Source organism: Zootoca vivipara, chromosome 9 (assembly GCF_965207765.1).
Source record: "Zootoca vivipara chromosome 9, rZooViv2.hap1.1, whole genome shotgun sequence".
Classification (NCBI taxonomy): Eukaryota; Metazoa; Chordata; class Lepidosauria; order Squamata; family Lacertidae; genus Zootoca; species Zootoca vivipara.
The window spans coordinates 55,233,099-55,255,929 of record NC_142592.1 but is presented as its reverse complement, the minus strand read 5'-3'; the positions used below and the strand labels follow the sequence as shown (position 1 = coordinate 55,255,929).

Here is a 22,831-nt window from a genome sequence, read left to right as displayed (position 1 = left end):
GTTTTATTTCCATCAATACAGTATCCCATAGTACAGCTTTTAATGTTTTCATACAGATGTCGATATGGGCCATCCACTTACACAGGAGAAAATAAAGCAATATCCTCGGGAAACTACTTGGTGGAGGTTATACCTACCCCCAATGACACTAGTTTATTGGGAAAAGAAAGCTCGTCTTGCCAACTGCAGCACATTTAATTGGCTCTATAGTATAATGGGTATAACTAAGTTTTGAGCCTGTGGCTGTCTCCATAGGCCTTGCTCAGGTCTTTATTTTGTGGTTGTGTTAAGGGTTTGAGATTTAAAAACGGGTGTCAAACACAAATGGACCAGGAGTTCAGATTTCCCAGGGGCTCACATTTTCATTGAAAAGCCATTGGTTTCGATGGAGGCAGCAGCAGGAACAGAGATTAATTTTTAAAATTACCCCGGACATCCAATTTCATTATGCCACCCTTTCACAACATATGTCAGCAGATTTCTTCACCGGCATGAACACTATCCCCAGTTGCTAGTTCTCTTGTCCCAGGCCTAAGTGCTCCCTTGAAGCTTGAAACCCACTTTTTTTTAAAGCTTTTTCCTGTGTGCCGCTGCTTGCCAGCCATAACTTTTTCACATGCAAAGGCAGCTTTCCTCAGCCACTAACCTAATTGCCAGCTTGCACTGTAGTTGCCATGTTTCCTGGATGCCATTTTTTAGAATGCCATTTCCCAGGTCTCCTTATATAGCCACTTATTAGGTTTTGTCTCTTTGCCACATTCTACTATAGAACTATAAGAGTACAGAAGCTTTGTCAACACTTAGGAACTCAGGGTTCTAGTACCCATAAAAAGCTACTTGATGAAGGCTACAGCTACAGTGGTAGAAAGGGCTGCTGCTGGTATGCTGAGTCAATGGCAAGCAAGCTCAAACTTCAGAGAAGTTTGGCCTAAAAGTTCTAGGTGAGGAAGTTCTTGCTCCAAACTTTGGCAGTATCACCTGTGTCTATTCTACAGAAATATTAAAGACTTCCGGATGAGCATTGCTGCTACTCTGTACTATAGTGTATTGCTGCCAGCTGAAGACTTATTTGTCGCCATAACTAAGGACAAACATTTCAGTCAAATAGTATTGGCGCAGTCACATATGCAGATGCTCAGGCAAAACGAATCAAAGCAGAACCTGACAATAAGCGCACCCAAAAGTCTGTTCCCTAGAATTGCTTTTTGGCATTTCATCTCCTCCCACTATCTTTCAAGTGGACCAAGTTTTATAGGGTCTGCTGGGTGCAGCTTGCCACCTAGACAACATCTTGAATATTGGTGGTGGGACTGAACAAATGTGCATTTAAAGGACTCGCCATAAGTTCCTTCAGTAACTGGAATCTGCAATTTGTACTTCCTCAGCAGTAGACCCGACATATTATTGGTTTCATTTCGATTTGGCTTGTGATGCATCTCCATCTGGCTTCAAAGCTGTAATCTGCAGTATAAGGTTCAGTGGAGGGGAAATACTTGTTAGGAAAGCAATTAGGAAAAGCAGAACACAGTAGTACTTGAATCAACCCAAAGAAAACACAGGCTTGATCAAGTCTGAGCTGCTCAAAGAGCATACCTTTCAACTATGCACAGAGAAAATGATTTTTCACAAAAAAAAAGTTGATAGGAAGGCTTTCCCAAACCTGTATTAATTGTAAGAGGTGCAACCAAAATAAGAGGAAAGGACAGAAAATTGGAGGAAGATCTTGAAAGTAGGTGGTTTAAAGGTAGAATTGCTGCTTGTGGCATGCTCTGATAAAAAACCAGTTTAGAGTCAGACAACAGGACTATGGTTTGGACCCAAAGCACCATTGGAGTTTTGTCTGTGCAGTGGGGCTTTCTTCCCTTTTCTTGTTGCAGCCACTTAGGCCCAGTGACTCCTGTGGGTCAGGGAAGTCAAACAACACCTCCACTTGTGCTTTCCATGCAGACAAGGGGTCTGTATTCAAATGTGACCTTCCCAATTACTAATAAATATGGTTTGTGGAGTAGAAATAAGGATGGGCTGAAGCACACCTTCTTCCTATCATGACCAGCTGCAAATATTTCCTTATTTGTAAGAATATAAGAAAAGCCCTAATGGGTCCAGTATCCTGTTCCTCACAATGGTCAATCAAATTCCTGTGGGAAGCACATCACAGATTTGAGCCTGGTCTGCAAGGAGTACTTAAACCACAGTTTCCTGCGTCAGACATCGCAGGAAAGCCCATTTAACAAACAAGGAAGTCTTCTCTGCTGGGGAAGGATGTCTACTTTTTTTGGGAACAGGAACAGGGACATTACATCTGCATCTGGGTTATGCATGTATGCTATTTCCAGTTTCTTTAAAATTATTACCTGCCTCCAGCCCAAGTTGTTATAATAAAGTGTTTCATTCCATGACTGTTAGTCTCTTCAAGCATAATTAAAGCCTAGGCCTTGAAGGAATTCCCTAAAAATAACATTCTGAAATATCTACTTTGGGGCAGAGGAGAGAGGCTTATCCAGCTATTTAAGCTGCATACAAGTATTACTTTCCTTTAATAAAGCATGGCCATTGTCAACAGAAGCTTGCAAATCTGCTATACACATGTGTGGGATTACACTGCAGTCTTCCCCTCCTTAGAGACTGAAGCCTTAGACCTTGCTGACCGTGGTAATGTGGAGCGATACGCAATCTGCTCTTCAAAACAGGCTGCTTGTTCACAATGTATGGGGCTGCCAAAATGTATAACTACAGGTGATATATAGTTCTCCCAACCATTAGATAAAATGAATTAATGGTTTCTAATTAATCACACTGCTTAGCAAAGACGAGACTCAGCAACTGAATCGTCAGTGTACTGTCTCTTCCTGTCTGCCAGCATCTATTTAATTTAGCTTTAATGTTGGAATCTTGAACTCAAGCAACTGAATGCATTAGTGCAGCAACCTTTCACCAATTTGTAGCGCAGGCCCTGCTTAAATCCTCACTTGGCTTTGCATGAGCAGATACTGTCTTGTATAAACAAATTAAAACCTCATGAAATCATTAGAAGAGAAACATCAGGGTAGGGAGGGTGAATCTGGGTCCAAATTTTAATTAAAGGGCTGGTGCCGTGCTGTTTTTATTGTAATTATTGGTATGTTTTAAACAGATTTTATATATGTTTATAGTTTTAATTCTATCAATGTTTCATTGTGTTTTGATGACTGAATTTTCTGTTTTGTGCAGTTCTTGTTTTTAACTGTAAGCTGCCTTGAACACGATCAGGAGGGGGGGCAGTATGTGTATACAAATAAATATGGGGTCTTTTTTTCAGCCAGAACCTGACAACCCTCCTGACTTAAAGGGCTGCCCTCCACCCAAGGAATTAGTTGGCCAATTTCAGATCTGCATGGGAAATTTTGCCACATACATACATACCCCAAGCATAGCTTTTTGGCCATTTAGGGCTGGCAGGTCATACCACTGCTGTGACAACAGAAGCCAGAACTGGCATAATTTTTCTGTCGGGCTGCAGCAACAACCCAGTTTTGACACATGGGTCTGCAACACTGAATCTATTTTGCCTCTTCTGGTTGAGAAACTGTTCAGGCTTTTCTGAATTCTAGCTGTCCGCCCTCTTACATATAACCTATGTCTAGATGATTCAGTCTCCAAGAAGCAGCCTTTCTCCATTTGGGTCGTTTCTTTGGCTCTGGGTCCATTCCCTTGGCGCCATCTCACTATTTTCACAATGGCTATCCAGGTTCTCTGGGCTGCAAGAGCCACCTCAACTCTCTGCTTGGTGGCACATCAAACCGGAAGTGACCCTATTACCTTCAACCCAGGAGTATTTTTCTGCCTTGCTAGGATGACTGCCAGCTCCAGCAGGGTTCAGTTCACCTTCCAGAAACGCAGTAAGCTGCTTGCCAGAAAGTTTTTAAATGCAACCTCAGATTCTTTTGTATAGCTGTGGTTGACGTGTAATTTAATGTGATGTCCTTGTGTATGATGAGCAGGTCATCTCACCACAGCGAATTCCTGCTACTGTAGCTCCTTCACTACTGATGTCCCCGATGGTGTTCAGTCAGTCTGCCCCAGCACCTCCAAAGCCAAGTGAAGGTGGATGGCTGCCCATTGTGAACCAAGAAGCTGTTTCTAGTTCCACTAACAACTTGTCTGTGCAGAACCCAGAAGCAGTTGTTGCAAACAGCAGCTCACTGACAAAGCTACAACTACAGGAAACGTTACTACATCTGATCCAGGTAAAGCGTCCATTACATTTCTCTTCTTTCCTTATCCTCTCTTAAAAACTATTTGCATCTGTCACCCTAGGAGATAAGAGTGAGCGGAGAGTTGGAATGAATTGTCACCAGTAAGCATACAACATTGTTGTGTAGATAATCCTCAACTGAGTGTTTTGTTCTGTTACACAGGTTACTTCTCCATTTTGCCAAGTTGGCTGATGATCCAGTTTGGTTATTATGAAAGTAAGACTTACCATATTGTAAGTCTACAATTAGGCATCTGTGTGCCCTGGAAAAAAACCAGCCCCCGATTTGCAGCTGTCTTGTCAGTAGCTAGAGCCCAGGCCATTGACAGCAGCTCTAGTTTCTCACAAGGTCTGAAACAGGTTAGATGCAACAAATCAGCTTCCTATGCACTGCAGTCAATTGGAAGTTGCTGATCTGTTCCCAAATGTTGTTCATTCTGACAGCCAGCAGTGGGGATCCTGCTTAGAGCTACCACTGACTGTAGAAGTAGTTTTATCCTGCCTTTGCTCCAAGTTGCTTAGAACAACATTTTAGCCTCAGCAAAAACCCAGGAGAATAATTAGGATGACAGTGGGTGGCATGCTCAAGATCACTCAGTGGGCTTCATAGGATCTAAATTTGCGTTTCCCAGAGCATTAATGAACACAATGATTTCTCTGTGGTTTTAAATTAATATTATTAACAAAGTATATGCCTTTCCCCCTTTAGAATGATGACAGCTTCCTAAACATCATCTATGACGCGTACCTTGTCAGCGTGAGAAAAGCAGCAGTGAAAAAACCCATGTGAAACTTTGTTTTTTAAAATTAAAATGTATCTCATATCCTGAACTTGACTTTTTAAAAAAACCGTCAAACAAAACAAGGGGTTTTGGGCTTTCTGCATAGCTTTAAATGATGCTTGCTGGCTAGTCTGTGCTCTGCTGAGGAATGAGTGGGTGGGAACAGATAGTGCCTTCCAGAGGGTAGGGTGATGTCACAGTATGACAACAGACTTAAGATACCTTTATAGTGTTTTTCTTATGTAGGCTGGATACCAGCATGTATAAAGATTTATATTTTCTCTTCAATAATACATCTGTTTTGTGTGTTTTTTAAAAGAAGAATATTAGCAGTTAGTTGCCTAGGTACTTTGCTGGAATCATTAGTTACCATAGGTGGAAGTTACTACTCGGCATTGTTTACAAAGGATGGTACTTGCTGGTGGCCACCAGGTGGCAGGCTTGGACTATAGTAGAAAACTTTGAAGCTATTGTGAAAGCTGTGGCTAGGGAAAGCAGATAGCTTTTCAAAGAGCTAAAAATAACATTGTGGTCGTCATTGCCGGGTGATTTGGACATCCATCCCTCTACTGTCTCTGTTCACACAATTTGTATGTTGGTTTTTTGTTTTGTTTTTAAACCTGTTTGATGGCAAAGAAGTGAATGTGTATGCCGTGAACATTCATGCCACCTCCACTTCTACTACACCCCCCCCCCCAAAAAAAAGAAAAACCACAACAGAGGCTGCCATTAACCTTTGGAAGGAATGTCACTTGCTCACAGGAGATTGGTTTCTCATGTTACAATTTCCCCCTACATGCCAGAGTTGTGTGAAAAAGATAACGTGGGAAGGGTCTGCAACCAAGAGTCAGTCACTGCAAAATGACTTGTCTATGCCAAGAATCTGATAGGAGTCTGCATACCATTTCCTTTCTTGGAAGCTGATCCCTGTCAGTTCTTCTACGACTCTGCTTTGTGGGAAATACATCAGCTATTCTTAAAAAAATATGCAGAAGAGGGAGGTAATCTAGAGAAAACTAGGAACAAAATCCCCATTAAAATCATTAGGCATTGTTAAGATTCCCATTAATCACTGGAATATGTTCCCTGCAACACACCCCAAATTCTCTGCATGAAGACTACTATGTAGGAAAGAGGTGGTTTTCCTCTTTAAAAAAAAAAAACTTCATTTTGTAAGCAGATATTTTTCTATTTTGTGACCAGAACATTCATAGCAAGGAGCAGATGATTACATTATAACTCTTTAGAGTCTTTTGTTTCTAGCTGTTTTTTCCCTTTGATGTAGATATAGGCCTTCATTAGACTGTGATAACTTCTCTGTGTGCTTTTCTCCGGGATGACTGCATTACTTTTAAGCATTTTGTTAAAACTAGCAATGTGAATGAATGGTTTCATTTCCACTGTGTTGTTCTATCAGGAGATGGACAGTAGTTTCAATTACCCATTTGTAAAGAAAATAAAATGTATTTACACAGATTATGTGTTGGATTCGTCTTATTATCTGGAATTGAAAACCTTACAGCTTTATGGTTTTTAAATTTGACTCTAACTTTCCTCAAAAATGCATTAGATTTTAAGTACAGCACAATGCACAAGATGTTTCGTAATTTAGTGCAAGGCACTAGAATTGCATGAAAAGGTGGGTGAAGTGTAGCCTTTTTAGTTTAGATCTGTCAAATACGATTACTGTATGCACCTGCTTTTGTCATGTAAGAGCATTAGCATCACAACAGGCTTCTAGAATTCAGCTTGGCACAAGGGGCAAGAAAGGGAGAAAAAGCAAAATACGGTAGTTTGAGGCAGCAGGAGACCTTTGGATGGCTGAGGGTGGCAGAGTCCTAGGCATTTTGGGGGTTACAAAAGTGGAGAGGTAATGAAGCAAGACTATGAAGGACTTTGATACAGCATGAGATTTTTAATCTCAGGGTTGTGGGTTTGAGCCCCACGTTGGACCAAATATTTCTGCATTGCAGGGGGTTGGACTAAATGACCCTTATGGTCCCTTCCAATGCTATGATTCTATGAAGGCAGGGACCTTGGCTGGGTCTTGGGTGATTTGGCCAGAGTAATTTTGGATATGGGGATGATACAAAGAGGTGTAATGCCAGTAATTTGTCAAGAGGAAGGAGCTAAGGGGTGCTTTGATTCAGCCAGAAGCTGCTTCTGAGGTACTGGGACCTGCTACAGCAAAGCCAGAAAGTCGAGTGACCTGCAGGCTCCCATAATATCCCACTCCTCTATATATAGTTTGCTGAATCTCTTCCATTCTTCAGCTGACTTCTCAAGCCAGTGAAGTCACACCATGTGCCATAAAACCTTTCCTTCTAAGCTAACACCTCCACCTGAGCAACTTGCTGCACTGAGTTGCAAAGCAGATTGCCTTGCTTACAGCCAGTCTTCTGCCCATTTAACCCTTGTCCGTTTCTCTTGGAATTGGACCCCATCTGCCGTCTTGGGCCCAACACATCTCTACGCTTGCCAAGGAAGTTGGTCACCAGGTTTTCAGAACTGGGAAGTCTAGTGGCATGAAATTAATCTAATTTCAGATGACAGGATTTTGCTGCTTGGGTTGACAGGCATGATCTGGGAAAGTTTATTTGCTTAATGTCTTGGTTCTCAACATTTAGTATGTGTTGCATTTCCTGTGAGGCTCTGTACATTAAACTATGAGGATGGCACTGAAATGTCTGAAGTATTAAAGCAGCATCTCTGATTTTAATGTCATTTATGTCAGTATATTTACAATTCATTATGAAAGCATCCTGGTTATGAATATTTACAATTCATTATGAAAGCATCCTGGTTATTTTCCAGACTACCTTATTTATAAACTTCATTTTAAAAAACAGGCTTCATTGCTTTAAGTGTTTGCTTTATGGTGTTTTGACTAGTGCAATTTACTCACTATTTTTCTGCTTCCAATCTCATGGATTCTGGATTTTGCACAAGGACATTTGAATTCAAATACTGTACAAGCACTTCTTGCTTTCTTGACGGCTGTCAACTTCAATTTTTAAATCCTCACACAGATGTAAAGAAAATAAGGTAAAAAATTTAAAGTACTGTACACAGTACACTTTAAATTGTATATGTGATAATTTATGAAATCTATCTCACTGAATGAGCGTCTTAGAGGAAGGGTTAAGTGTAAGTGTGCCAAATAAATAAGTTGATTGTATGATGTGCATAGATACCCTATGTTCCACTAGGGGTTGTCCCAACCTTCCTTAACAAGATCTTAGCAAATTCTGAATGATTCAGAAGTAGTGATCTTGCTGTGGCCAGATCATGCAAATACATTTCTGAATGCACATTATATTATCTATTGTTATTCAGGTTGACCTGGTTTGACAAGTTAATTATTTTCATTTGTCATCAATCTATTATTTCCTTAAGACCCTGTTCTTTTTAGTCTACTGAGCTTGATTTTATTTATCATCCATCATACCGTGTCCTGGTTTTAATATTTTGCTGTTCGAATCATAAATATGTACTTTTTTGTTGTTGTGCCCAATGGCTGAAACAAACAAGTAAATCTGAATTTATTTATAGTGAAAGCCTTGTTGTAGGGGGGTTGCCTGTCTAAATTATGCAAGCAGGAGCTCTCTGCTGGATAACGCTTGTCTGTTTTCAGCTATTATTGCATTCTCCTTGATTTATTCTTCATTCCCTTACTGAACACAGCCTTTGAGAGTGAACAAGGAAGATCAGAGTTTTAAACACCTTTTGTAATTCTGCAGATCAGCGTTCTATCAAGATTATTATTCATGCATAAAATGGATCAGCGCCGGGTTGCTCTGGCATCTTGGCTCCTCTGCAGATGTAAAGTAGCTTAGAAGTTGTCAGGCTATAATATCCATTTTGTACAATACACCAGGGAAGACAGGTAATGCTTTTTTTTCTTGTGGATTTTCAGATTTAGCAAGCAGAGTGGTTTTCAGTCAGTGGCTGGGGAAAAAGGGGGCTCATTATGGAACATCCGGATACTTCTTGACATTGCCCAAGCAAGCTGAGCTTAAAGCTGTCACTCTATGCCATAGTCCAATGCATACATGTGCAGAGAACGACCAGGCCTAATTTGACAGGTGGGTGGCGCTGCACACCTGCCATTTATCAGACATCACCATAATGTCAGGGGACCCATTTTTGCCTGCATGGTTTGTGAAATCAAACCATGTGTGCAAAGGCACAACACACAATGCACCCGCGATCTGCTGGTTGTCAGGTCTTGCAAAGCATTGTGAAGCCCCATACATAGCACACTTCAAGCCCTGTCAGTCAACTGCACAGCACATTGCAGGCTTCAACAATCAGAAGTGCAGAAGAAACCTCTGGCTCACATTCATGATGTTAACATCATCCTTGGGTGCTTCAGTGGGTTTCTAACCTTATGATTCCATGTTTTTCCAATGCACAGCAAAAAAAAAACCCTGCTCCAATCCTTTAAGGCATTTCAATGGGGCTCAAAAGAAGAAGATGAGTAAATCTATGTGAACATTTCCCTTCAAAGCAGACATTGCCCCATGCAGAAAAAGATGGGTCATGTATGAAAACTGGCAGCTGACTAAACTAATAAGGGATTTGATGGAAAATAGAAAGTGTGACTGGAGATTGAGAGGAAAGAATGCTGATGTGCCTTTTCCTGAGTATGTTCTTGGTTCTGAGCTAGGAGCAGTAAAACCTACAGGTTTAGCTTACCCCAAGATACCCCTCTTTTAGAATACAATTTATCATAAATGATAATAAATATTACATTATTGAACAAAATATTTAAAGACAACCAAAGGACTCCTTCCAGCCCTGTGAGATTGTCAGATGAGCAGCTACTAAGAGAAAAATTATAAGTGGTTTACATAAAAAGTCAGTATCTGACTCATCAGAAATTGATAAAAGACACAGTGATACTTCAACAGTATAGGATGAAATGAAACCGAGTGCATTGCACCCTTATGCACTATCCCTGGCACTGCTTGTCATTTAAGTGCTTAAAACACACACACCCCTAACATGTCTAGCTTCCTCATTTTTCAACTTTCACATCTTCAGCGCTCACAGCTGCACATCAAGAAAAGCGGTGCACAGTGAATGCAAAAGTACCTTGGTAATTGAGGGGAGAGACTCCTGGAACTTGATCACAGATGAATGCTTCTTCAGCATATGTGTTCAATGGGGCTTACTCCGGAGTAAGCGTGCATAAGATTGCAGCTGAGGCAGATGGATGCTGAAGCAGAAAATCCCACAAGCATCTCTCCACGGGAGTAAACATAAATCATAATACATTACCTTATTTACATCATTTAGGTGCTGCCCAATATGGCACAAAATGCTCCTCACTTGCCCTAATGCCAGGCCCAGAAACACTAAGTAAACACAATTTCATTCTCTCCCTCCCAAGATCTATTTTGCTACCATATAGTGAACCTTAATCTATTTCCTTTACGTTCTTTTTTAATGCATTCTCCCTTAGCAATCAAATTCTTTTTTAGTTATATTGACATGAAGTGAAAAGATTAGGTTTAGCACTTTGCATAGCTGTTAGATGAGGGGAGCAAATGATTCAGCAGGGAGGGAGAGGAGGGAATCTGTCTAACAGCATGTGGAAAGCAGGGAGGAAGCTGCCATTTACCCGACAAAAAGGGAGAAAAAAAATGAAACATCTGCTCTATTAAATACATATATATATATTAAAAATTCTGTTAATGATGGAAAATGCTGCTTTACTCTCTCAGATCTGTGCTTGGTGTTTTCCCCTCCCCCTCCCGCTTTTTGCTCTCTGGGCATCCTGCTGCTGCTGCTAAGAATAACAATGGATATCCTCAGCTGAAAATGCTTCAGGTGAGAAAATGCTTGCCTTATCCTGGACTGCTTAAGCAAATCTAAATTTAGACAATAGTGGTGGAAGCACCTACCAATGGGTATTAATTGGTATGAATTCACAGAGGCTTGTTTCATAAATTGGAGGAAAATCATACAGTTATCAGAAAACAACAATAATAAAATAAAAAAATGAGCCAAGAGTTTTAAAATAGTAAATTATATGTTACGGTAAATATATCTTGTTTTTACTAGAGGGTTCTATTTCATTTCGTTTTCTTCCCCCAAAACTTGCAAAAAAAAAAGGACATAATGGATGCAGTGGGTCAAAACCGACCCTCACAGCCCAAAAATTGCTATGCTGTATGCCGTTTGCTCTTATGGGTAAGGCTTTGAATTCAGTTTGTTGAAATAAGAATGTGACAATTCTAAGCAAACATGTAAAGGTCCAACGTGAGAGTGGGTAGGAGGCAGAATGTATCAGAGAGGTGGCATTTAAGACTATGAGGAGACTCCCAGCTAGAATTTGGTGACAAGACTTACCGTAGGAGGTCTTGAGAGGAGAAACTCCTCAGGTCAGGAGAAGGCATTTTGGTCTGTCCATGGTCACAATACAGTTGGTTTTAAGAGTGCACAAGACTCAGTAATTGGGCCCAGCAAAGCTTATTTTCACGTTTGTCAGAAACATGTGAAGAACATTTTGTCAGAGAGAATGTTCTCATTTGTAATCTGATTTTTAAAAGAATGGTAGGGAAGAAGAATCAATAAATGAGTTCTGTTAGCATTTTTTTTATTTCTAAAAGTGACTGGTGGGATGATTAAACCTCTCTCTATTTTTTGGTAATTATTAAAAAGCTGACTGTATATGTGAGGGAAGAATGGATGGGTACTGTCAGGGGGTTGTTGCGGCTACTCTCAAGTAAAGACGCTCCATCCACTCCGTCTTCAAGAGTTTTATTGTGCATACTATTTACAGTGCAGAGATAGCAGAAAACATGACTGCCTAGTCCGATTCAGAACCCGGGAATGGCTGCCGTCTGCTTTTCGGCCAGCATAAAAGCCTGGGCACCCCAAAACGCCGCCCCTTCACCCTACGTACGGGCACACGCCTCAATTCGGGCACCGGGAAAAGAGGTCTCCCCTCTTGCTGGCTGGGGTGGTGCCTGGGCTCTGACGTCTCGCTGAGCCCCTCATCTGCTGACCCTCGACCAGAGCGGTGCCAAGGCTTTGACACATCTCTGAGCCCCTCCTGCACACTCTGTTCCCCATAGCGTTGCCAGGGCTCAGACACCTCACTGAGACCTCTCTCCATTCCGCTCTCTTCCTCATTCCCTCCTCCTGACTCGCTCGTGCTGTCACTAGGCGAAGTGCTGGTCAGGATGACGAGGGGAGGCTCCCTGTACGGAGTCCCTCTGACAGATATTGTTGTGAGTTACATTACTTTTGCTCATGCCGAGTTAGGTGAAGACTCACACTCAGGGCCATCTTAAGCATATCCAGCACCGTGGTGCAGAAGGGGTGGGGGTGACGTTCTCAGTGCCCCTCCCCCTCCCCGTCCTCCATGTCCCCTGCACTGGGCAGCTCATGGCTTGCTTGCCGTGCGGGCCTCAGCAATCCCACTACTGCTGCGGGGAGGGCAGGAGGGAGAAGGGCGCTGCATAGCTTTGTGTGCCGCCGCCGCCTCCTCCTCTCCCTCTCCCAGGCAGGCATACCTGCCAAGTCCGGGTCGTAAATATCCGGGATCAGCAGCGCGCGCATGACCGGAAGTTGCGTGACACAACTTTCGGTGGCGCTTCGCCCTTCTATGGGCACCAGAAAATGGCGGCGCCAGCGCCGGAAGTCACTTCCGCGCATGACTGGAAACACGTAAAAGCGACTTCCGGCGCCGGCGCCGCCATTTTCTGATGCCCATAGAAGGGCAAAGCGCCACCGGAAATCGCATCACGCAACTTCCGGTCATGCGCGGAAGCGACTTCCGGCGCCGGCGCCGGCATTTTCTGGTGCCCATAGAAGGGCAAGCGGCACCAGAAAAATGGCCGGGTAATTAGGGTTGCTAACAATTGCATTCTCCTCCACTCATAGCTGCCAAGTATCCCGATTTAAGGGACAATACCGGGATTTTTCGCTAAACGGGAGACCGCCGGGAAACGGTAAGAAAAAAGGGGTTTTCCCGGCGGATACGGGATACTTGGCAGCTATGCAGGCAGGAAGTGAGAGAGTGCGGCTGGCCGTAGGAAGAGCCACTGCCGCCCAGCATGCCCTCGCTGTTCCTGGTCGGTTCTGGACTCCCACTGCTGAGTGCCCCGATGGGTGGGCGCCGTGGTGCAGGGTGCCACTAACCCTAATAGGTAAAATAAATAAATTCCTTCAGTAGCACCTTAAAGACCAACTAAGTTTATATTTTGGTATGAGCTTTCGTGTGCATGCACACTTCTTCAGTGTGCACACGAAAGCTCATACCAAAATATAAACTTAGTTGGTCTTTAAGGTGCTACTGAAGGAATTTTTTTATTTTGCTTCGACTCAGACCAACACGGCTACCTACCTGTAACCTAATAGGTAAGACAGCCCTGCTCACACTAGATCTGAACGCTGCAGTTAGTGCAGAATGCAGCAGCATGATTGCTAACAGGAGTGAGTTCTTGTCAGCACAGAACACCAGTGCTCATAGATCTGCACTGGTTGCTTATTTGCTACTGGGCCAAGTTCAAGTATATTAGTATATCAAACCCGTAACAACTTGGGACCAATCTACCTACGACATCGCCTTACCCCACATGTGCCCACTTGACAGCTTCAATAGGCAGAAATGGCACTACATACTACGATACTGGTACCACATAATACCTGTTCTGCCTTTGTAAGAACTTGATTGTTTAGTGTGGTGGCATAGAATCATATAATTGTAGAGTTGGAAGGGACCACTAGGCTCATCAAGTCCAACCCCTTACAATGCAGGAATATTTCGCCCAATGTGGGGCTTGAACCCATGACCCTGAGATTGAGAGCTTCATTTCAAGTAGGCAAGTTTGTTACCTGCCAGCCCCAGACAACATGGCCAGTGGTCAGGGATGATCGGAGCTGGGCTACAGGGAGTTGGATCAGAGTTGGATCAGAGATGTGTGGAGCAGGGATGGAGAACCTGTGGACCGCCAATAGTTTTTGGATTTTGAGGGCCATCAGTTTGCCATCCCTGCTCTACATATCTTGCATTCTCTGTAGTCTGCCACTGGACGTGGCTTTAATCGTTGGAGATTTCTATCACTATTGTGTCCTGTTGGTTTTGCTTCGTGACTGCTAAGAGCTCCTTTACACATTACATAGCATGTGGTGGTAAACGTGAGTTTATTATTGGCAGTGTCCCTCTTACAGATATGAACCTGTTTTAGCTACCCTTCCTATAACATTGTCAGATTATGCATTTCCCAATCCTTATTCCTCACCACAGACTCCCGTCTTGCCCCATCTGAAGCCTGCCATCAGCAAGCAGCCAATGATGGGGAACAGAGACTAGGAAACATGACAATGCCACACATAGGCAGGGTAAGCAAAACTATACAAGGATGGAGATAACACATGACACATGGTGACCACTTTAGGTAGCAACCTTGGGTCTTCCATGTGTTACTTCCCTCAGAAAGGCATCGCCAATCCTGCTTTTCTAATGAATGTGTACCTCCTTGTGCTTACATACTCCTCAAATAAAGTAATGTGTGAATCATTCCTAAGTGTAATTGACTTCCTGAGTCAGCGGTGTTAGGCAACAGGAAGAGGTTCTCAGGTAGTGAAATAATTTCACTCTTTAAGGGGAGGAGTTTAGAAGCTGTCACTACAGAGCCCCTGAATCTCCTCAAGCCACACTAACACACCAATGAATACATATGCCATTATACAGAAATAATTTTCATTTTTACCTGCTGTCAGCCAGAGTTTCCTTTGTTTCAGAGCTCCTCAGACTGATAATTTCAGAGATACTTAGACATGCATACATTTAGATTAATCATATCCCAAACCCTTTTGTGTTATATTTCCTGTTCTCTGTTGTTATGCATGATGTTTTCAGTTCTTCTCATGTTTGAATTTCATTAACATGCATTTTCCTTTTGCCTTCCAAAGGACTGATTACGAACTTAAATGAGAGGGATTTCACACTGATGACTATTGCGACTCCCTGGATGCTTCCCACTAACTCAGCCTCCTGCTGTGAACCATTACTCCTCCATTCAGCCTTTCAGACAGCCTTCAAAGTACAAAGCAGCAACAACCATTTTTCAAAATTAATTTTCTCTGGGCTGTAAATGAGTGCATGAGCAAGGGACTGGTAAGCAACATGACTCCTGTCTTTTGTGCAACCACAGAGACAGCACAGAATAGCAATTCTCCTTCAAGCCACAGAAGTGTAATCACATTAGTCTATTCCAGAAGCAGCAAAATGTGGAGTCATGTGTCACTTTAAAAGCTGACAGCATTTTAGGCTAACAACACTGAAATGGTCTGGAAACTGGGCTAGTTGCATATGTTGAGGCCTGGTGAGGCTGAGCCCACACACACAAAAAGCAGTTCCGATAGTGGTCTACGTCAGACAGCAAGATCAAAGGAAGTGACTGACAGGGAGTATGTACATCTACTCAGTGGTTGAGAACTGAAACCATAAAACTGGGATAAATCAGCCTCATATAACCAATATGCTTAACTCTAATTAATGCATGAAGGGGTTAAGAGCATAGAGTAAGCTGTCCTACGAGGCTTAGCTAGGTCACACACCCTTACTTTGGGAGGAAGGACTACCAGATTCTTTGTTTTCCACCCTCTTCACTTTCCACCATCCTCCTTTCACCCTACCGGCAAGGATTGTATGGCTTTAGCAAGCCATCTTTGTATTTCTATACAAATAATTTAGAAGCATTTACCATTTTGAAACCAAGTTATGCTGCCTGCCATTTCTCGCTGCTCTATGGAAAAGTACATGAATCTGACCTTTGAAGAGTTTGTAAGTAAATCATTTGTTAACTTACCAAACGTGTGGTCTCTTTCTATGCTAAGGGAAGTGGGAAACTTTGGAAGAAACTTAGAAGGGGATATTTCAAAGGTCAAACAGTCTATATTTCTATGTTTTACTTTGCTGCATGTTTTATGATTTTAAATCTCTGCTGGGATTCTATCACCAAAGAGTACTTGCCTCAAACATCCAGGGAATTCTCCTTATATTTTACCATATTTTCCCTTTAACCAAAATACAACATTAAAAGCCAACAGGAAAAAGAATGATAAGAGAGTATCCTTCAGAACCTTTGATAGTAGAGAAGCCTGACCCAGTGGCGGAGGGGGTGGAGAGCAGGCGCGCTGACCCCAGGGACGTGGCGCGTGTTTTGGGGGCGTGGCGTGGCACTTGCAGGGGAGGTGTGTGCGTTTTGGGGGCAGCGTGCGGTGCGCACGGGCAGGGCGTGCGTTTTGGGGTGGGGTGTCCAGCGCGGGCGGGGAGCCGCGATGGCGCCCCTGGGATCATGCTGTCTGGGGCGGCGCGCCCCACCGCCCCTATCTTCCTACGCTACTGGCCTGACCTAACCTTGATGGTTGTGGGTCTCGCTGAGGCCCTGAATGTTCCCATAGATGTGCTGTCCAATTAGGGTTATACAGGGCATATGCATTCCTATGGCCAGAGTCACCTGAATACAATAAACTTTTTAAACATTTCAACCTGCATGGCATAGATCAGTTGCTGACTGACACCTGCCACCCAATAAAACCCTCAAGATAATAATAATAATAATAATAATAATAATAATAATAATAATAATAATAAATTTCTATTTATACCCCGCCCTTCCCGGTTCAGAAACCTGGGCTCAGGGCAGCTAACAACAAATTTAAAACACTTAATTGTAATACAACATAAAAGCAGCATAAAATACAGTATAAAAGCATGAATAACAATAAAGTTCAGAGTTCAAAAATCAATTTGGGGAAAATCCATCCAATAAACATTAGATAGTCACCAGGGCTAGCTGACTAAATTAGTCCTACTTGGGCCAGTGAGGAGGCCAGGGGAGAATTAGCTGTGGGGTCCCAGAGTGGGTAATCATAAAAAGGGGAGGGGAAGAGAGAAGGGAGATAAAATATCTGGCTGAGTTCATATTAAAGGCCAGGCAGAATAGCTCTGTCTTACAGGCCTAGCGGAAGGTTAAGTCCTGTAGACCCCTAGTCTCATGGGACAGAGCATTCCACCAGGTCGGAGCGAACACTGAAAAGGCCCTGGCCCTGGTGGATAATAGTCTGACTTCCTTAGATAAGGGCCCCTGGCTCTTTCTATAATATGCAGCCTTTCCTGTGCTCTGAAGACACTGTCTTAAAGGCCTTTGCAAAGACCTAGTGAGCCTTGAGGTATCAGGAAGAAACCCAACAGATTCAGGGAAGCCTTGTGTTGCACACTGGCACTAGAATCTAGCAATGTCCTTTGTATACACCTGGGATGTATATACTGTATATATTTTCCCTAAGGGCTGAGCAAAAGGTCATCTGGCATGGTTTCTAACCATCTACCAAGGGTGTTTATTTCTTTGCATGGAAGCTAATACTCTAACATTGTGCTACCCCTTCACTTCATTGCCAGCTGGAAATGGGTGAGAACAGTACTCTACTTTTTTGGTGTCCATGGAGTGTGATTACTGTAACCTGACCTTGCAAACTTTTAGAATTAAGCCAGTCAGCTAGGGAATCTGAACCCCGGGAGCAAAAAATAGTCCTTCACACCTTCCTTCCTGCCCCTTAGGATTCTGTCCTGCACCAGGCCATCACCCATATGCCACACTGACCTTGAATTATTTGGCCTGACTAAAATATGTTATTGAACTGTGATGATGTCTTCTGTTTACCAGGTTGGAGAGATGTGTGTTGTAGAAACTACTGACTTTGCGTGGCTTGAGCTTTGCCTACACCTCAGCAATGCAGGTCACATGGTCACATGCATCACTCTGCCCACTTTTGCATCTGGACCCACCCAGCACTGCCATACAGTGCCTGAACAGTTGCCCATGAATGTGCATCTCTAGACTGGAATCTAGATAACTATAATTCACAAAATAATATGCCACTGAAAATTCTGATATGACAGACAGCCGAGACCAGTTTCCGCTCCATGTTCTAAATTCTTTCCTTTGCATAGATTTCACAAAGAATAGGGTTGTTAGTTCAGAATATATATAGCTTTTGTATATTTTAATTGCTGTAAAACACAATTGGATTTTTTTATTCAAAAAGGCATCTAATAAATTTAATAAACTAAACTAAGCTACTAACAAGGAGAAGGAGCCAGAAACAAAGAACTCAATTTGATTTGTAGGACAGAGCAGGAAATAAGGTAGACAAATATGCTGATGCCCTCTATGATATCATGAAAAATGCTCTGCGGGGATCAAAGGGCAGGAGGCTTTTTTATTTTTGAAGTCGTGATGCTGTGGGCTTGGAGTTGGCTCTGATTGGACAGACTGATGCCTGTCTTCGGAAATCAGAGTAATCCTAGCTGATTTTATCCCACTCCAGTTCCCTAAATCTGCTGCTGTTGCTGCTCTACGAGGGGATTAAAGGGCCGGCAGTGGATTACGTAGATACTGCTGCTTCTGCTGTTTCCAGAGTTCCCCTCCTAGTCTGTCATTCCTGCAGGGCACAGAAGTTGGATGTCCATTATTGCCCTTCACAGCCATGGGGTGGTGGATCTCTTTGAGTCGCCCCATCTGACTTGAACCTAGCAGATTCAAGTGCCAGTTCCTTCAGGGAGCTGTAGCCTGTTTGGAGAGGGGTGGGGAAGAGAAGCGATGCCACAACACAATTACGATAGGATGAAGGCTTAGGTGTTCCCCGTTTTTCGCTCTCCCACCCTTACCCCAGCAGAACACCATGCTGGGGACTGCCTACCTGATGCCAGGAGGACCATCCTAAGGGAAGGAAACAAAGTCAAGGATCCCTGGTCTATGCAATTGATCTTGCTGCTGATAGTTTTGGTGTGGAGGATGCTGCCAGGTGGCCTCCTGTGGCTTTTTCTCTCACTCGCCTGCCTCCTGCCCTTCACCAGGTCCCAGACAAAGATACCACTCGAAACGTAAGTGGCCTTCCCTTTTGCTTGTTTGTGTTGCTTAGACCTTTGCTGTCTCCCCAAGCTACCCCTGTTGCTGTTTAATGCACCATCTTATAGGTAGGCCTTCTCTTTCCTTTCAAGAACAAAAATACTCCCATCCTGCCATTTACTTCTTATGTTGCTTGATATGAATGTAATGTACGAGTGTAGTGCAGGTTAAATATGGTCATCCTGAATCTGGTGTTCGGCGGGACTGGCCTACCGGCATGCATCTTGCTTTCTGTACCCTTCTCAAAAAAGTACTTTTCTTTTAGGAGTTCTTCAATTTACTCACTTGAAATCACAAATTTCTTATTAAAAATGATAGTCTGGTGCAAGAATATTCTGGAAATGAAGGAGTGCAGGGAACGGGTGCCAGCTTTGAATGTGCACACATCCTGCACAACCTCCCTTTTGGGTATTATCACCCTGAATTGTCAACCTTACCCAGCAATAACCAGGCATGTGCCTGGCTGTATATGGCTGTAGCTTCTATAACTGCTCTTAGTGTGCCAAAATAAGGAAGGGAGAGGGTTGTGTGTGCTCTGTGTAAAGTCATCCTGCCTCAGGATGCAGGACAAGCTGAGATGTTATTTTTTTTAAAAAATGAAAATAATTCCATCTCTGCTAAGAATCAGATGTGGCTCAGAGAGTGCAGCATGGCAGATCGGGGGAAAGACTTAACAGGTCAGCTTGTGTGATGAACAGAAATAAATGCCCCCCCCTTGCTGCCCCCAGTCACCATATTTGATTGAGGTAGAAATCCTAACCCCACATACCTGTGAGTAAGCGCCACTGAAGTCAATGGGACTTACTTCTGAGTAGACACGGTGAGGCTTGCAGCCATTATTCAAGCAAATACCTGATACCGAACCTGAGGGTACAGTGAGCAGGTAAAATATCTAGCAGCTCCCAACCCTACTTGGCTTACTAGAGTGTGTCTTAAACCCTCGTTTTCCTAAAGGCTTCCACAGTGCATTGCCAATTGTTGCTGCGCCTCCCCCCCCCCTGAAATCTATAAAGCTAGAAAGGTGGTTGCGAATGCTGGAGCATAATGTCACACAATGAAGCCAGCACCCCAAGGCCTAAGGCAAATAAAAATGATGCGGCCCTGCCTTAATTAGCAGGTTTAAAATGAGCGCCACCGATCAGAGCTTCTCCTATCCCACCGCCACTCCGGCCTAGTTATAGCTGGCTGGCTGAAGGTGAGGGGAATGGTGAGTGAAGTTGTCTGAAAGGGTCTTGAAGCAATTTCAGCAGTTTTGAGGAACCCATACTGGAAAGCTCTTCACTTCTGTCTTTTTCTTGGCCTAGCCACACAACCCGAGCCTTCCCTCCCTTGTAGCAATGAGGAGAAAAAAATGAAAAGCAGGTGGCGTTACAGGACTCTAGAGGCACGGGGTAGTCATGTGTCTTGCTTCACAAACAGCACCCCTATACAGTATGCTGGAAGCCACCCAGTCAGGTGGGTGGGGTACAAATAATAAAATTATTATTATTATTATTCAGTTGTCCAGCAGCCATTGACACTTGGACAGCAGAGTGAGCAGGCACCTAAGTTATGTGACCACATCATCCACAGAAGATGACTGTATTTTTTACTCAGATCACAGCAATTAATTCTAAATTCGCATCCATACATATAAATTGGCATATGAAAATTTTATACCCTCTTTTTCCGGTTGACACACATTACTAAAAAAAGAGGAAATCACCCTAAGATCCAACCTCCACTGCTCTGGAACCACCAGAACATCTGAAATGTTCCCATCATGCACAGGTGGAAAATAATCTGTGTAGGCCCTTGGAAGATCCAGACATTCATAGTTATACCCCACTTAGGCCCAAACTATATGCGATGCTTGCAGAGTTGTGTTTTCAAATGTGAATGTGCCCCAATTATATCTAAAGCATGTTTTTGAGGCATTAAAAGGGTGTTTGGTTTTGGCCCTCTTTATCTTTGCCATGCACACTTTGAGGCGTAAATATGGAAGCCCTCTTGCTCTTTTATTTACATTACAAACACATCAGGAAGAAACCAAACCATGCACTGTTTGCAATACACTGTCCCAAGGACCTACAGTAAATGTACAATTGATAACAACCTTGTAAGAAAATAAGCACTTTCCCACCACATCTTATATGAGTGCTGGCATATGTTGCTGGAAGGAAATAAACAATTCACAGTACAGTGTCATGGGACTGTTTAAACAAAGAACAGCTTTATGCCTCCAAGGATAAATATCACAGGAACGCAACCTAGCCTCAGAAACTGAGGTTTCAAAATTTTTGGCTGCAATCCTACAGTAAAACTACTGAAGTAAAGGGATTTAAGAAGCTTAACTGTGTGCAGGATTGCAGCCATGGAACACAAGTCATATGCTGTGGGTTTCTCCTGTTTAAACTTCATTGATTTTATCCAGTAACTCAACAAAAAGGAAATAAGGCAAAGTGATTAAGTTTCATAGCTATCTCCCTTAACCATTACCATGGTGGCTGATGTGCACAGAACCTCTGGTCACCAGCTCTTCTGAACTGCTGCTTTTCTGCCCCTTGTAATCCAACAAATGTGGAGGTTCCTCAACCCTGCTTTACACATCAGTAATCCAACTCCCTGTAGTTCAGCTAGGGGTAGCAGGAGTTGAAGTCCAACAACATCTAAAAAGCAATAGGCTACCCATTCCTGGTGTGGAGGCAACTTGACTTAATTAATCCAAGCAAGCCAGCAAAACCACCCTGCTTACTAGACATGTGGAACATTAGTCCTATAGTCAGTTGCCTGTTAAATTTTTCAAAATTATATATAAGAGAATACAGTTCGTTCTGAGTTGCTGCTTTGTATTGGCAGAAAGGCAGGGCTGGTATCAGAAGGGGCTGCCTGTATTGTTGGGTACCTATCAATATCTACACTGCATCAAGGCCCCCAGTGCTGAACCCTAGAACCCCCTGGTCATATTCCTCCAACTTGCTCCTGCTGCTTGGTCCACATGCCCCTCTTCAAGTAGTGACTAGAGCAGGAAGGAGAAGCAGCCTCCACCTAGGACTCACAGGGAGAGGGTAGGCAAATGGGTAGAGGCGGCCCAATGGCAATGTGGGGGGCCCAATGAAGGAATCTAGCCCAAAGGCCCCTCACAATCTGAATTCAACATTGGCAAAGGGAAATTGCATCATAACTGCTCATCTGGCTGCCAAACATGAAAATAACTACTCTTTTATTCTTCCCCATGTGTAGAGTGAAGTCCTGGTCTGATGCCTTTGGTGGGGACTTATATTACATAGTCACAAAGTATTCTGGCTCTCTTTTATTACAAAAGGTAAGTGGTATATAGGCCACATATACTTTTCACAGAAGTGCAGATATCCTTCTTTATAATCTTTTGTGCAAATATAATCTCTCCCCCCCTCTCTCTTTCTTTAAAAACATATTTCAGAAAAAGCAAGTATCAGGATACTTATTTAGTCTTCATAAGCTTTTATTCTTTTCAAAATTTTGTACCTTCTAAACTTGAGAGGTTCACAACATATTACCAGCACCAAAGAGAATGTTTGTTCTGATATTTATTTTAAACATGCATACCTTACATTTCTATGGGATATTCAATATGGTGAACTGTAGCATCCTATAATACAGTAATCTCAAAGTTTCAAAAGCTTGTGAAGATAAAAATGCTTTTTCTCCCTCCATCACAACACCGCAACTTGTGGACGTCCAATGAAGTTGAATGCTGGAAGATTCAGGAAAGATAAACAAAAATACTTCTTCAGGCAGTGCATAGTTAAACATTGGAACTTGGTCCCACAGGAGGCAGTTATGGCCACCAATCTAGATGTCTTCTAAAAAGAATTAGACAAATTCATGGATGAGAGGGCTATCAATGGCTGTTAGCCATG

At 43.0% G+C, this 22,831-nt stretch overlaps 2 protein-coding genes and 1 long non-coding RNA gene across 6 annotated transcripts in view; all 3 read left to right on the top strand.

Moving 5' to 3' along the window:
• DCP1B (decapping mRNA 1B) overlaps positions 1-6,492 on the top strand; it is a 43,786-nt gene extending 37,294 nt beyond the window's left edge. For 3 of the 4 annotated variants that reach the window (XM_035127339.3, XM_088676830.1, XM_088676829.1), the window contains 2 exons: positions 3,981-4,226; positions 4,944-6,492. In XM_035127339.3, the coding sequence (XP_034983230.3) occupies positions 3,981-4,226; positions 4,944-5,024 (327 nt within the window). In that variant the 3' untranslated portion in view covers positions 5,025-6,492. Of the gene's footprint in view, positions 1-3,727; positions 3,879-3,980; positions 4,227-4,943 lie in introns of all 4 variants that reach the window. The other variant, XR_015951755.1, reaches the window with a different exon arrangement.
• Positions 6,493-12,753: 6,261 nt separating this feature from the next.
• LOC148684644 (uncharacterized) lies at positions 12,754-15,849 on the top strand. Its single transcript, XR_015945910.1, has 2 exons — positions 12,754-13,178; positions 13,390-15,849. It is a non-coding gene; the product is annotated as an uncharacterized LOC148684644 (long non-coding RNA).
• Positions 15,850-16,343: 494 nt separating this feature from the next.
• CACNA2D4 (calcium voltage-gated channel auxiliary subunit alpha2delta 4) overlaps positions 16,344-22,831 on the top strand; it is a 169,673-nt gene continuing 163,185 nt past the window's right edge. Inside the window, exons 1-2 of the mRNA XM_088676809.1 lie at positions 16,344-18,925; positions 22,173-22,254. Coding sequence (XP_088532935.1) covers positions 18,798-18,925; positions 22,173-22,254 — 210 coding nt within the window. The 5' untranslated portion in view covers positions 16,344-18,797. The remainder of the gene's footprint in view (positions 18,926-22,172; positions 22,255-22,831) is intronic.